Source organism: Motacilla alba, chromosome 2, assembly GCF_015832195.1.
Source record: "Motacilla alba alba isolate MOTALB_02 chromosome 2, Motacilla_alba_V1.0_pri, whole genome shotgun sequence".
NCBI classification, from domain to species: Eukaryota; Metazoa; Chordata; class Aves; order Passeriformes; family Motacillidae; genus Motacilla; species Motacilla alba.
In genome coordinates this window covers 9,417,074-9,431,363 of record NC_052017.1, presented here as the reverse complement: position 1 = coordinate 9,431,363, position 14,290 = coordinate 9,417,074, and the positions used below count along the sequence as shown (strand labels likewise).

The 14,290-nt window shown below is 38.2% G+C and overlaps 1 protein-coding gene across 4 annotated transcripts in view; it reads left to right on the top strand.

Annotated features, from left to right (window-relative positions):
• ESYT2 (extended synaptotagmin 2) overlaps positions 1-11,874 on the top strand; it is an 80,728-nt gene extending 68,854 nt beyond the window's left edge. For all 4 annotated transcript variants that reach the window (XM_038123697.1, XM_038123707.1, XM_038123716.1 and 1 more), the window contains 9 exons: positions 262-336; positions 988-1,074; positions 1,806-1,955; positions 2,979-3,367; positions 5,461-5,559; positions 6,051-6,182; positions 7,505-7,610; positions 8,539-8,588; positions 8,713-11,874. In XM_038123697.1, the coding sequence (XP_037979625.1) occupies positions 262-336; positions 988-1,074; positions 1,806-1,955; positions 2,979-3,367; positions 5,461-5,559; positions 6,051-6,182; positions 7,505-7,610; positions 8,539-8,588; positions 8,713-8,758 (1,134 nt within the window). In that variant the 3' untranslated portion in view covers positions 8,759-11,874. The remainder of the gene's footprint in view (positions 1-261; positions 337-987; positions 1,075-1,805; positions 1,956-2,978; positions 3,368-5,460; positions 5,560-6,050; positions 6,183-7,504; positions 7,611-8,538; positions 8,589-8,712) is intronic.
• Positions 11,875-14,290: the final 2,416 nt, after the last annotated feature.

The window sequence follows — 14,290 nt, the reverse complement described above, 5'->3', positions numbered from 1 at the left end:
ATGGAAATGAGTCTGAAACTCCTGCTTCTTAGCAGCATTTTGCTTCAGCATATTGAGGTAGTTGGATGCCTTCGTGTTGATGTGTTCACCAGCTACTCGCCAGTCTGCCATTCCAGCCGGCTGAATAAAATACTGAGAGTAACAGAGAAGCATGTAGTAGAATGCATATGATTTGTATTTTTAAGATGCAAACGTTTAATTTTCAGAGGGGAGAGGTTTTGCTTTATTCTGAAGGCAAAGTTTTTGCTTTTTCTTTACCAGTCAGGAAAGAAAATAAACAGCAATCCCAACCCACTTGTTTTGCTGTCAGTTGGACACAAGGCACAGGAGAGTAAGGTAAGTTCCTGCTCTAGACTTGGCTCTGTCTTCACATCTTTGGTAGGTCTGTGAGCTTGGCATTTGGCTACCAAACCATGGAGCATATACACAACACTGAGTCGTCACCAGAACTGAAATTGGCAACAGGCAGCCAAGGATTACAACCTCTGACCTAAAACCACCCTATTAACTAAACCGTGGCACAAAGGGCCACATCAAATATTTCTTAAACACCTACAGGGACGGTGTCTCCATCACCTCCCTGGGCAGCCCATTCCAGAGCCCAGTCACTATTTCTGTGAAGAATTCTTTTCTAATGTCTGGCCTAAACTTGCCCTGTTGCAGTTGAAGACTGTGTCCGCTTGTCCTGTCACTGGTTGCCTGGGAGAAGAGGCTGACCCCGACCTGGCTACAGCCTCCTTTCAGGCAGCTTCCTGTCAGAGAATTGTAGAGAACAATAAGGTACCCCCTGAGCCTCCTCCAGACTAAACAATCCCAGCTCCCTCAGCTGTTCCTCATCAGACTTGTTCTCTAGACCCTTCCCGAGCCTTGCTGCCCTTCTCTGCACACAAATAAAATGGCAAAATGAAAAATGTGCTGATCTCTTGACACCACCCCTATTAGACAAACAGTTTGATAATTTATGTATTCCTCTTTTCTTAACTTCAGATTAGATACAAGACCAATGAACCAGTATGGGAGGAAAACTTTACTTTCTTTGTACACAATCCCAAAAGACAAGATCTTGAAGTTGAGGTATGTGTCTCACTCTCTTTAGATACCTTTCTTTTCTAAGATGTTGCAGTAGTAAAAGTCACACATTAAATGCTGTTATAAAATGAGACTAAATATAATGTGAACATGATTAAAATTATACTTAAAGTATTTTTAGACCAGGCAATAAAATGTTTATTTCCATTTACTACTAAAAGGAAGAAAGACTATAAGCAGGCTCTCACCTGAATAACATAGTTAATGGCTGTCTTTTCTAATTTAAAAAAAAATCCAAAAGTAAATTTGGTATACCAGTTTGGAACTAGGAATCTTTGCTCTCTCATACCAAGGAAGTATTCACTTTATCTATATACTTATCCCTTTACACTGTTGACATGTCCTTTACATAGTTCTAAGACACTGAAGTGTAAATGAGGACTGTCTTAGTCACTCTTTCTCTGATAGCTGTGGGAATTAATTTTCACACAGACAGTTTGGAAACACTGTAGTTACTTTGCTCAAAGGTCTGGTAGATGTAGATGTGGTGGTTACTTTTCTGTCTTTCTTTTGCTGTAGAAGAAATGAGGCATTGAGTATATTTGTTTTTTTCTCCTTCAATGTAAAGTAATCTTAAAATCACGGAAACTTGGTTTAAGAACAAACTGCTTTCGATATTGCTTGTATTTTTTGTTTTGAAATAAAAATGTATTTTCTTTCTTTGAATTCTTACAAAGCAGATGATGCAAAGTGACTTAATTTCTGTGTTCCTTCAGGTGAGGGATGAACAACACCAGTGTTCTTTGGGGAACTTCAAGCTGCCTCTAAGCCAGTTGCTAGAGAGTGAAGATTTAACTATGCATCAGCGATTCCACCTGAGCAACTCTGGTCCCAACAGCACTATAAACATGAAGATTGCACTCAGGGTACTCTAAAACCTTTCCCATTGTAAACATCTGAAAGCATATTTAGGGCTGTGGTGACTCTTGGTCTGCCAGCTTTTGAAGAAGCCAGTATATTTCCTTTGATGTCACCTGCCAAGTGTCCTTGGTTGTGCAGAGCTATCAGTACACAGAGATAGCCTCTAATTTAAATATATTCCATTTGAAGACTGTATAATGCTCAAAATAAAACAATAGTAACCTGCATTAATTAAAACCAAGGTCCCCTGTGGTTTTAGGTTTGGAAATCATGTTTGGAATCTGAATTCCTTCAAATCTCTTTTGAACCCAATGGGCTACAGATCAGTGAAAAAGCTTCTATCTAGAAATGGAACTGAGGTTTTGATGGTTTTAAAAAATAAAGTGTATAAGGAAAGGAAGTACCTGTGTAGTACTGGAAAAATTCAAACCAGCCTTCAGACATGTTGGAGTTTTGAAAACAAGATTTGCAACCTGAAAGTTGGTTTGTATTTTTTCTCCATCTAAATTACTTGGTTTAATAAGGTACTATATCTCTTTGCAAATACTGTCACACTTCTGTTATTTTTCTTTCTAAAGGACTTTGTTGCTTATGTGTCATTAATAAATTAAAGCAACATATAAAAGAGAAAGTAAGAACAATTAATGAGAAAAAATTGTGATGTAAAATTAAATTTCAAAAGAGTAGAAGAAAAAATTGCAGAATATCTTTCCAGATGGCTAGAACTGCAAAGTAAAATGCTGTTTACACCAGAAGTGCATAGAATATGTGAAGGGAATAATGAGGACAATAATTCTTAATGGATTGAGAATTTCATTGTTTTATAGTTACTGCAGTTGCCATGAAGAAGGTGGAGATGTGCTTTGTCACGTAAAGCATTTCGTAGTGTAGAGTTAGTAATTCTGAATGGCTTTGGTCCTGCTTTACTGTCTTAACTTCACAACTTGTCACCAACCAGTATTCTTTTAATTTGTTCCTGTTTCTTATACCGCAAAATAGTAACATTATATGCATTTTCCTGTATCCAGGTCCTTTCTCTTGAAAAGCAGGCAAGATCTCCAGATCATCAACATTCAGCCCAAGTAAAAAGGCCGTCTGTTTCCAAAGATGCTAGAAAATCATCTTTTAAGCCTCAGGTTCCTGTCTCGCCAACATCTGATCCAAACAAGCCCGTTCCAGCATCCCCAGTGACTGACAGTGATAAAAAGACTGACACAGCTGATAAAAGTCAGCCTCCCAATGCCAGCCCGCAGTGGCCAACAGATCTCAGCCGCAGCTCCTCCAGTCTCCACGCCTCCAACTTCTCCTACTCCCCCAGCCACCTGTCGGTGAAGGAGCCCACGCCCAGCATCGCCTCGGACATCTCGCTGCCCATCGCCACGCAGGAGCTGCGCCAGAGGCTCCGGCAGCTCGAGAAGTACGGCCTTCACTGAGGGCTTCTGCAGCACAGCCCAGCTCATTCACAGTGTCACCAAAGAGTGCTTAGTTCACATCTCAGAAATGCTCTTTACTGTTCAGTCATTGGGATTTTCTGCTTCTTCCTGGTATCTCAGACAGAAGCTGCAATTAGAAGTTCTTTACCATTGTGATCGTCTGCTAGATAAAGTCCCACTTCTTCTCCTAGCTGCACTTTGTAGTTTCATGGCAGTAGTTGCCTGCTTCACCACTGAATCCTATTAGCATTAATTAAGCCGGAAATGGTTGGTCTTTTTAATAACTCTGAGGGATATTAGGCTATAAGGAATGTTAAATGGGTAGACTGTTACTAGGCAGTCACTGAAGATTGTTGCAGACATGCTTTCTTAAATTCTTAAATTTTTTTTTACTTGCTTCAGTGGGCAGCTATGCTTACCAAGTACAGACAGCTGAGCAGCCATCCTGCTCTGAATAGGAGACTGGAAACTATTCATTCCCTATTCATGGAGCTCTCTGTGAATCTTGGTGGAAAGATTTTATTTTTTTACTAGCAAGGGATTGAACCAATTAATCTTTTTCTCTGTCAGAGTTCATAGAATCAACTGAGTCATAGAGGTTGGACAGAATCTCTGGTTGATCATCCCTCTGCTCTAAGCAGATTCCTCTTCAAAGTTAGATTAGGTTTCTTGGGCCTTGTCCAAACAACTTTTGGTTATCTCCAAGGATCAAGATGCCATAACTTGTTCAGCAACTCCAGTGCTTAACCACTCCACTTTTAAAACGTTCTTCATTATTTCTATTGAAATTTATCTTGCTGCAGTTTGACTATGGCCTCTTGTTATTTTACTGTGTACAGCCATGAGGATTCTGACTTGGTCTTCTCTAAAATGTCTGGTTTAAGTAGTGGAAGGGCTGCAGTTGAGTCTGCTGGGGGCTCTCTCTTCAATTTGTACTAATACACCACCTGCTTATGTGCTCCAGACCCCCATTTATCTTCATGGTCACATGCTAACTTGTCTTGCCTTTGTCAGGCTCTCTCCTAGTCCAAAACTGAGTTAGAGTTTGTTACTTGTGATAAAGATTGAAATACTATTCCTCATGAAATGCACAAATGTCATACTTTGTCATTTGGTGAGAGTGATAAAGCTACAGATAATGAGGTCCTTTTATTGCAGACCACATGCCTTTGGGTGCTTTGATTATTTATTTTTTTTATTTCAACTAAAAAAATACTGAAATTAAACCTTCATTCTATTTTTTTTAAGTGAATCACTTGGGAATTTTAATGCATCAATCACTTTGTAGTAGATATTCACAAAACAGGCACTCTTCTCCCTTGAGGATAAGATATCCTTCAGGTTGCTGAGAAATGGCAAATATGGCACGTGCAGTCCTGTGTGATAGGAAGATACTTACAGTCAGTTCAGACAAATTAAAATGAGCATTTCATGGAAATGAGGGAACTGCATATTCTGGCCATTCTGTAAAACATTTTTTACCATGGTGCTTGCTTTTTTATTTAAACATGACCTGTAAGTGTAAATTTTTTCTAATCTTCTTTTCATGGTGATATAAACTATAGAAAAGTAAAATGGTTGTATTTATACTGAGATTTTACAACAGGAAGTAGATTTAAATGATAACTATTTTAATCCCAAGAATATCTACATTTCTTTAATAAGAGAATTTAGAAAAGAATGAGCTGGTTTCCTAATTGGCTTCTGGCCTTAGGTAAGAGTGGCCTATGCCTGAGGTTTTCATTGCAGTTAGCACTATTATTCTTTCCAATTTCCTAGATGCTGCTTTGATGTTTATTTTAGGGCAAGCAAGTTCTTTACTTGTAATGAATAAAGTCCCATATTCCTAATGACAAGAATACCTGGCCTGTTTTGGAGAGCAGAATTGTTGGCCAAGGAACTGAAGTACGAGAATCTGATGAGGATATGCTCACACACTTACACGTGTTCTCTTCTTTCACACTGGTCTAGAGAAGTTAAATGGTTAATACATGAGTTCTGGGAAAACTACTCAGTTAATTCTTACTTCTAATGTGCATTTTAAAAACTAAGCATAATATTCTGCTTTTTCCTGCAGTGGAACAACTCTGGGGCAATCTCCATTAGGACAGATTCAGCTAACAATTCGTCATAGTTCACAAAGAAACAAACTGATTGTGGTGGTGCATTCCTGCAGGTGAGCATACAATACACAATTTCATGTCTGGTATATTTGTTTATAAGTTTGTCCTATCCTGACTTACTCTTAAGTGGATTGGTTAATCTTTGTTATTTTTAAAACAACATATGCATAAATACAAAAATATATAGAGCTGTACTCAGAATCGGGAAAAACTTTGTGGAAGATTTTGCTCTGATTTTATATTTGTCTATTATGCCTCTGTCAGATTTTAAATGAAAATGACATTTAGATTTTTATCAGCAGTATCTGAAAGCTGTTTCTAAGAGACTGATTTTTTTTACGGAATGACCAAAACATGTGATTTCTAAAAAGCCATATCCATACTTCAAATTAGAATTTAGACTCTTGCACAAGTCACTCCACATAATATTTTTTGAGGGGGAACTGCCTCACATACTAAATTACATGATGGTAGCGTGGACACTAACATTCAGCAATGTCTTGTTGATTTTCTAAGTGCTTTTCCTTGGTTTTCCCTCTCCCAGAAATCTGATAGCGTTTTCTGAAGAAGGATCCGACCCCTATGTGCGATTGTATTTATTGCCTGATAAGAGACGATCAGGAAGAAGAAAAACACACGTATCAAAGAAGACATTAAACCCAGTGTTTGATCAAATGTAGGTTCTAAACTATGTGTAGTTTTGTATCATGTAATTACAAAGCTGTCAAATGAAGATTTCTGTGCTTACTGAAGGGTGAGCTGTTCAAGTTCCTGGTTGTCACCATTAGACTTGATCATACCTTTCTCTTCTGCTGTAATAGCTCTTCTCTCCCTCTATTCCCTGTTATCACTGCAGCCCTTCTTGCTGTTAGCAGCCACTTCTGTCTTTCCTGCCTTCCTACACCAGTTCCATGTCCCTGTGCTGGTGGCTCAGCTGCAGGATTTGCTCTCCTGGCAGGTGGTGAGAACACGAGTGCCTTTAGCTGGCCAGTGCTGCTGATCTCCCTTCCTGCCAGAAAGCTTGGCTGGCTGAGTGCCTGGCTGATGCTGCCAGCCAGTGCCTGTGCATGGTCACATTGCTCAGTCACTCTGTGGCACTTCTCAGCATCCAGGGAGTCAGGAAATTTCCTTGTAGATTATATCCTGGCCCATATGTTAGAAGTTGTACCAGCTTGTGCAATATTACATTGCATAAAAATCCTTGCACTCATCTTTTTGACAGTCATTTTTCTCACACGTCTGCTCCTTATTCTCCCACCCACTGCTTTTCAATAAAGACCTTTCTCTACTGACAGCAAATGAACTCAGGGAAAACGCCCTGACACCCTTCTGTCAAATCTGTAAATCATTAGTTAGAGGCTCCAGCAGATTTTCTTGGTAGTGCAGCTCTCTCCTGTTCATTCCAGGTAAAAGATTTATTTCACTGTGCCTTTCCAAGGAAAATGTATTGCAGAGCAATAAAGCTGTTTAAGAACTGTAGTGACAAATAGATGTAAGTTGTGGTATAACCTTGTCCTGACTTTGCCTAAGTTTCAGCTCTAGCAAAGAGCTATCTTTGATAGTTTTCTTTAGCCAGACAGGAAAGAAAAGGAGCTCTGGTTATCAAGTACCAAGGATCAGTAAGACTGACCAATCTTTTCCTTTTGGAAAATGCTAATACTGAGCTGTCAGTACAGTAGGATTCCACATTCTCTTTTCTCTAGAGCCAGTGCTCCACCTTTGCCTCCTTCTTGTTCATGTGTTTGTTTTGTTTTACCAGTGACCTCTAGAGGCCAAAGGTAACAGAAGTCATAAACATTTGATGTTGATATTGATCACAGTTTTCAAGAAAAAATTGAGGCAAAACATTGGGATTTTTTTCTTCATTTGTCTCCAACCTCATTTTTTAATTTAGGAAGGGAGATGGTTTGGTTTTGATTTGAATGGCTCTTTAGCTGTAGGAACTGAACTTGGACCTGTGGTACAGAATTCCCTCTAATGCATCTCTTTGCCTGTCAGGTTTGATTTCAGTGTTTCCCTGCCTGAAGTACAGAGAAGAACACTAGATGTAGCAGTGAAGAACAGTGGTGGATTCTTGTCCAAAGATAAAGGGCTGCTTGGCAAAGTAAGTAGACAATAAGCAAATCCTGTTAATACAGCTTATTACAAAATACAGCTGTTAATACAGCTTAAAACAAAAATTCTCTTGACATGTGATTTAGTGTTGATTGAAGCCTGATTCAGGTATGAAGCTTTCAAAAATTACAGGTGCCTTAGATGTCAGGCTTAAGTAAGGGAAGGAACAAACTGCAGAGCCAGACTCAGAAAGATGAGGCAGTAATCTCTTCTAGAGAGTGGTAAGTTCACAGTAACAAAAGAAATGTGCTTGTCAGACTTACTAATCATGCTGTCAGAGAGAGGAAAGAACGAGAAGAAACCAAGCAGTATTTCAGAAAATGTTCCGACAAAACTGGAAAGACAAACGAGTGCTTAGGGAAACACACAAGTAATTAAATTCCCAGTTTGTAAAATCCATGAGAAAGAGCTGCTACTGGAGACATTCCCAATGCCAACACCAGCTGTTGTGTTTGTGACTTCAGTGTTCTATAGGCACACATTAAATCACACAATTTGCTACACACGGGATTTGGAGCATGAAAAAGGAATAGTAAATTCCTACACCCTTTCAAATTGCCATATTTGAGCTCTGTGAAGAAGAAAGATATAGAATCATGGTCAGATCATGGTGAACAGTGTCCTCAATTTTCCTGTTCATCTGGAAAGCAGTTAGTAGGAACACATCTGCTGATTGCCACTGCCATGCTGTGATGTGCTCTGGGACTGCCACTGAAGGGTGTGGATTTTAAAGTCAAAAACAGCAACTTAAAACTTTAGGCAGATAGCAGAGAGCTGTGATGACAAGGATATAAAATACATCATTTACCAATGGCATTGCTTACACTGTAGCTTACAGGATTGTCAGGTTTGATCTTTAATAGAAATAGAATGAAAGGCACACACAGTGCATTGATTGGTAATTTAACTTTCCACAGTTATTAATACCTCTGGCATCTGAAGAACTTGCTAAAGGCTGGACCCAGTGGTAAGTAGAACATTTCCTTTATTATTAATAATAATACTGCATACTAACAACTACTATGTTAATAATAGTTTTAATAATACATGCTAAATGTAAAAAACCAATCCTTTGTTTTTTTCTTTTTCAGGTATGATTTGACAGAAGATGGTACAAGGCCACAGGGTGCAAGTTAGGCCCATGGACACCAGGAATTCCTCACGCATAATTTTGCCAACCTTTATATATTTTTAACGCGTTGTTTTCAGAGATGTACCAATGTTATTTTTATAGCTTTACTGATTTAGTTCTTAGACACATCCCTAATAATTTTATAACACTTTGTCATTTTATGTAGACATAGCCTTCCTCATCGTTATACTTTATATTTTATTTTGCTAAACAGTTCTACATGTTACTGTAATGTGCAATAGTACAGTAAAGTAACCTTTTGTGTTTAAATTGATCTTTATGATGGCTGTACCTATTAGAAAGTGAAAAGAACATGTTCTGCTGTTCCCTGCCTTGTTTTATATCTCACCAAGGTATACTGTACCATGTAAATATATACTATTTTTTTATAATTCTTTCATGCTGGTTTGAATTCAGAAGAAAATTAGGTAAAGGATACAGATATTTTCTTCTAAATGCATGTTAATTTCTTCAGATGAATCTCCTTTGTCTTTGCAGCACAATGGTCTTAATCATTTTGTGATACTCTGCAAAAGAAAATGCAGAAAAACATTTTTACTTTATTGTGTTTCTGGCCCAGTGGGGCTAGCTAAAATGTATAAAACATTAACATTTTAATATTTATATATAAATGTATTATTGGGAAATCATGCTATAGAATATTATAAATAAAAATGAGAATTCTATAAATATTGTATAAATAGAGGATGAGGTCCACAAATAACAGTTTCTAAATCTGAGTTTTCATTTAATAGTGTAAACATAACAAACAGTACAGTTTTATTATACAGGTTCAGTTGGATTTCGTTATTTATTCCTGTACTCTGGAGTACTAGACATGTGATCTTTTGAAGGTATGAGGACATGGATTTTTCTCTATTATAAAGAAGATGTCTAACCACTTTAAACTGTCCCTACCACCATGTTTCACAGATTTATAAGTAGACAAATCAGCTTGCAAGTTAAGTTCATATAGTAGGCATATGTACAAGACATATGTTATTTTTATTATACAGTACTGTGCTAAAATAGTATGTTACGCCATACCTTGTGTAATTCTCAAATGAACACCAGTAGGTAAGAAAGTGGGGAACTGAGATGAAATTGACTGTCTTTGACAGTTGCTTCATTGCTGCTAAATATGTTTGGTGCGTGAACAAACTGCACATCAGTGGTCCAGGCAGGTTTCTGAGCAATGCTGTCCTTCTCCTGAAGCATTGCTGTGGGCTGGGCAGGAGGGAGCAGGGACACTGTCAGCACAGACTGATCCAGGCAGGCAGGATCTGAAGGGAGAGTATCAGCCCCAACAGCTGAGCTCGTAACTCTAATTTTATGAATTATGGGACTTTTTTTGTATTCAGAACTGATTTTTCTTTTTCTGGTAAGTTTTTTCAGACTGTTAGAAAAATGTGCATTAAGAATCCAAGAGAACAGCTTGGCTTTTGCAAAGCCAGTGTCCTCATCCTTGGAGAAGTATGCAATTAGACAAAGAATATTATTTAGCTACGATTCTAGAATGATGTCTCAGCCAAGAAAGAATTTTAACGTGGAATGATAAACTCCTGAAATTAGCTTTATTGTAAGAAAACTGACAGAACCTTAACTCTAGATATAGAATTTGCCTACATTACTAGATGTACCAAAGTGCCTACCATAGATGTAGCTTTTTGTCTTTTTCATGTCTAAAAATTTAAGTTTGTCTAAATTTAATTTAACATGAACATTTGTTATGGATACGTGTGACTTGCACCATACACCTCTATACAGTGATGGCCTTCTCATTGCCACGTTTTATACATGACTATTTTATCAAACAATCTTACATCGTAAATTGTACTGTAACTGCTGTTACTGGGCTGGGCAATAGAGATTCTTTGTAAGAAAACATTTCCATATGAAGGTTTCACTGTATATTGGAATGTATGAGTAGCTATATATTCACTCATCTATTAGTATCAAATATATTATGAAATACATATTTTCTTTGCTAGTTCTCCATTAAGATATTAAGAATGGAAAGACAGAGAATTGTTCTTAATGCAATGAAAATGCAGAAACCAAATGCTAATCTGAATAAATGAGGTCTAAGAGTGGCAGTTCAACATAATTGTCTTCTGCCTTTGTTCAGTCGGAGGTGGAAGGATTTTTGCTCTACATCTTGGCCAGCAACTGCACAGAGTTTGATCTGCAGCCAGTAAATAGGATGTTAAACTGATTCAGTGTTCCAAGTCTTAAGTGAAGCCTGGGGACAGAAAACTGCACTTGAACAAAAAAAAAATTCATGTCTTTTAAAGTTTCAAGGTGGAAAATAATGCCATCTTCAGGCAAATGTGAAAGGATAGCACAAAGTGAGTAATTGAATAAAGAATATAGGGCAGGTTTTCAGAATAGCTCACTACTTAAAATTAGGGATTGGTTCTTAGAGATTCCATTTTCCACTTAGGAATCTGAAATGAAGAGATTGAACTGTCATTGCAATTCAGCAACTAGAATTCCCAGAGTCTATAATCAGTTCTGGATGCCATATCTTCAGAAACATTCTCCTGAGTGAATTTGGATCAGACTGTGAGTGCCTAGATGAGATGGATTCTTTGGATAGTGGATGCAACTTTTGTATTACCAAATTCCAGTTGTTCTATTTATATGGAAGTAGGAAGGACAATTTTGCCTCTGGGCAAAAATTGCACCTCATTATCAAGCCATTTATTCAATGTCAACTGATAGCTTTTCATGTAGTTCTTGTTTATCCTGTGCCTTAAAATATGAACATATGAAGATGTTTAAGAAATGGTTAAAAAATAAGCTTTGTTACCTGTATGTACCAACACATGTTCTGTACTATTGAAACTGTTTTTAGAATTACTCTGCTTCACTGACAAGAAAACCAGCTTTCTTAACTATAGCAGTGGTATAGCTTGAACTCAAATCAGCATGCATATCACTTGGAGGTGGACTAAAAGAATTTTAATTTTCTGTCTTGAATCCTTTATCAGAGCTGCAGCAAATGGTGAGAGTTAAAATGAGAACAAAGGGTAATCAATTTTGTACAGATTGCCTTTTTTTGCTCATGTAATTCTACATTATGATGCATGTATTTATTCAATAAATGGTTCATATGGAAGTTGGTGTGTTGCTTCCCTCTGCACACAGACCCCCTCTCCTCTCTTGCATATCCCTGTTCTAACTTGTAATGCAATGAACTGAATTTTTAAAATAGTCCTGTATTCATACTCCTGCAATCTATGGAGCCTTGCTGTAAGGTCTGTAGGCAGATTTTTGGATCTTACATGAGAGAAAGTGGATTGAGAAGTGCAGGAACTTCATGGGGATTTCTGTGCTCGTTCTGGAACAGATTGACACATAAGAATGAGTAGGTCCTTTGTTCAACTTCAGTGTCTAAATTTTATTTTTCTCTTAAATGGATGAATTGAACAAATTCTCATAATTCTAGCACTTATAAATTGTCTTTAATTATGCTTTCAGAAGGACCTAGAACTGTATTTAATTGCCTTAAATTGAGAATCAGCAGATTTCTACCCATGGCATTCTTTCCTTATTATTCCCTATTATTATTTCGTATTCTTTCATTAGCTTGGTAAGGCCAGTAGATGAAAAATATAATGATGTACTGCATAAATAAGAAAAAGTGTGTTATATCCTCAATCCATTCCAGAAAAACTGCCATAGAAATCATGCTCTTTGCATGAAACATTAATTTATAATTAGTTATGATTCCGTAATTAATTATGATACCTCTTCCCATAAACAGCTACAGCTTGTCTGAATTCATAATATTCAGTCAGTTTTCATCAGCCATAAATAAAAGCTGCAAAACTTCATCAACCAGTCACTATCCCCTTTAGAATGGGCCCCACTGGATAATCTTTAATGTTACTAACTACAAAATTATGTTCCACTCTGTTTTTTTCCCTTAGAAAGAGATACATGCCTTTTATAGCAGAATAAAATGCATCTGCTAATCAATGGGAAGGCAGCTAAAGCCAAGGAAAAGTCTCCACATTTCCTGCATGGCAAGATGGTTCTGGATTGCACACTCCCCATCAGTGCCAGAACTGATCAGGTTGTCAGCATTTTCCTGACTTGGGTCAAGATCAAACCTTACATTCAGTCCTGCAGGACAGGTGGTACCTGGATCAACACTTATTAGAGAGCAGAAATAACTGTGCAAGACACTCTTGCAGATGGCTTTGGTATTAATTTGATGGGCTCACCCCAGCCCAGGATTCTTCTTAGTATTTGCTGTACTGTTTTAACTGGTTTGGGCTTTTAGTTCATCCAGCCTCCACCTAGGAGCAGTGTTTGCCAATAAAGTTACCAATGTGGCTATTTTCAGTATTTTCTCAGCTAAGAGTTGAATACAAACTTTGTTTCCTGTGAAGTACCTCTTTTAATCAATTTAATTGTTTATAGTCTCCCCCAAACAAACTCTGAATGTTAGATGGTACCTTTGATAGAAAAAAACAAACTGCAGGTTGTCCTGGACCCATTTGTGATTGTAGCTGGCTGCTGAAGCAGTCGGATTATTTAATCCAAAGGGTGGCTTTGTATATTCTAAAGTGCCCAACTGTTGTATGCTTTCCTACTGATTTCTAAGGCAGTCAGGCTCTCAGTGATATTCTTAGGCACCTTCTGAAATGCGTTTTACGAGAAATGCAAAAATCCACTTGTATTTCTTTCAGTGTTAAGCAGTAAATTTAACTGCCAGAGTAGATGGCAGACCTGGGAGGAAAGTTCTCTAATCTGTATTCATGTGATAGAGGTGATACTCTCTGTTCTCACTGTCTGCAGGGAATATTGCTGCATGCCAGTCATCTACAGTGGAATCCAATTTGAGCAGGCTCCTGCATCTCTGTTTCCTCAGAGAACACCAAAGTGAAGCCAGCCTGTCTTTCATGTTAATCTTTGACTCCTCAGTAGCTGTAAACTTAACAGCAAGGGAATTAAGGCCTAACAGTGATCATTCTTCCCATTCAGATCTATATAGGAACACGTCCAAGGACAGCCCAAAGCTAGGCAAGACTCCAGCCTTTCACACCCAGGCAGTGGAAGGGCTGGTTCCAGCCAGGGGTGGTTTATGGCCTGGAGACACGTGGGCCATTCCTGCAGGACTTGGTAACCCAGCCCTCAGAGCAGGGTATCAAGCACCTCAGCCCCTGTGCAAGAAATGACACAAGAATGTTGTCATGTCCCTGCACCTAGCTGCGCCCTGTGAATTCACTCATCAGCTGTGTGGTAAAGATCTAATTGATGATCAATTTTATTTATTAATTATTTAAGCAAAGTAGCTCCTTTCTGCAGGATGTTGCACTAGATGACCTGGTGAGGTCCCTTCCAACCTCAGTTCTATGGCTCTCAAGTATATTTTTTTAAACAGTAAGGTAAGTTCAGTTATTGGGAGCTCTGTGTACTCCTGGCCTGTGCTGTAGGTCTTCCTGGGCATTCTTTTTCCTGAACCCGAGCTCTAAGAGATAGGCATATAGCTGCTCCAGCTGGGCAGAAACAAGGAGTCACACAGC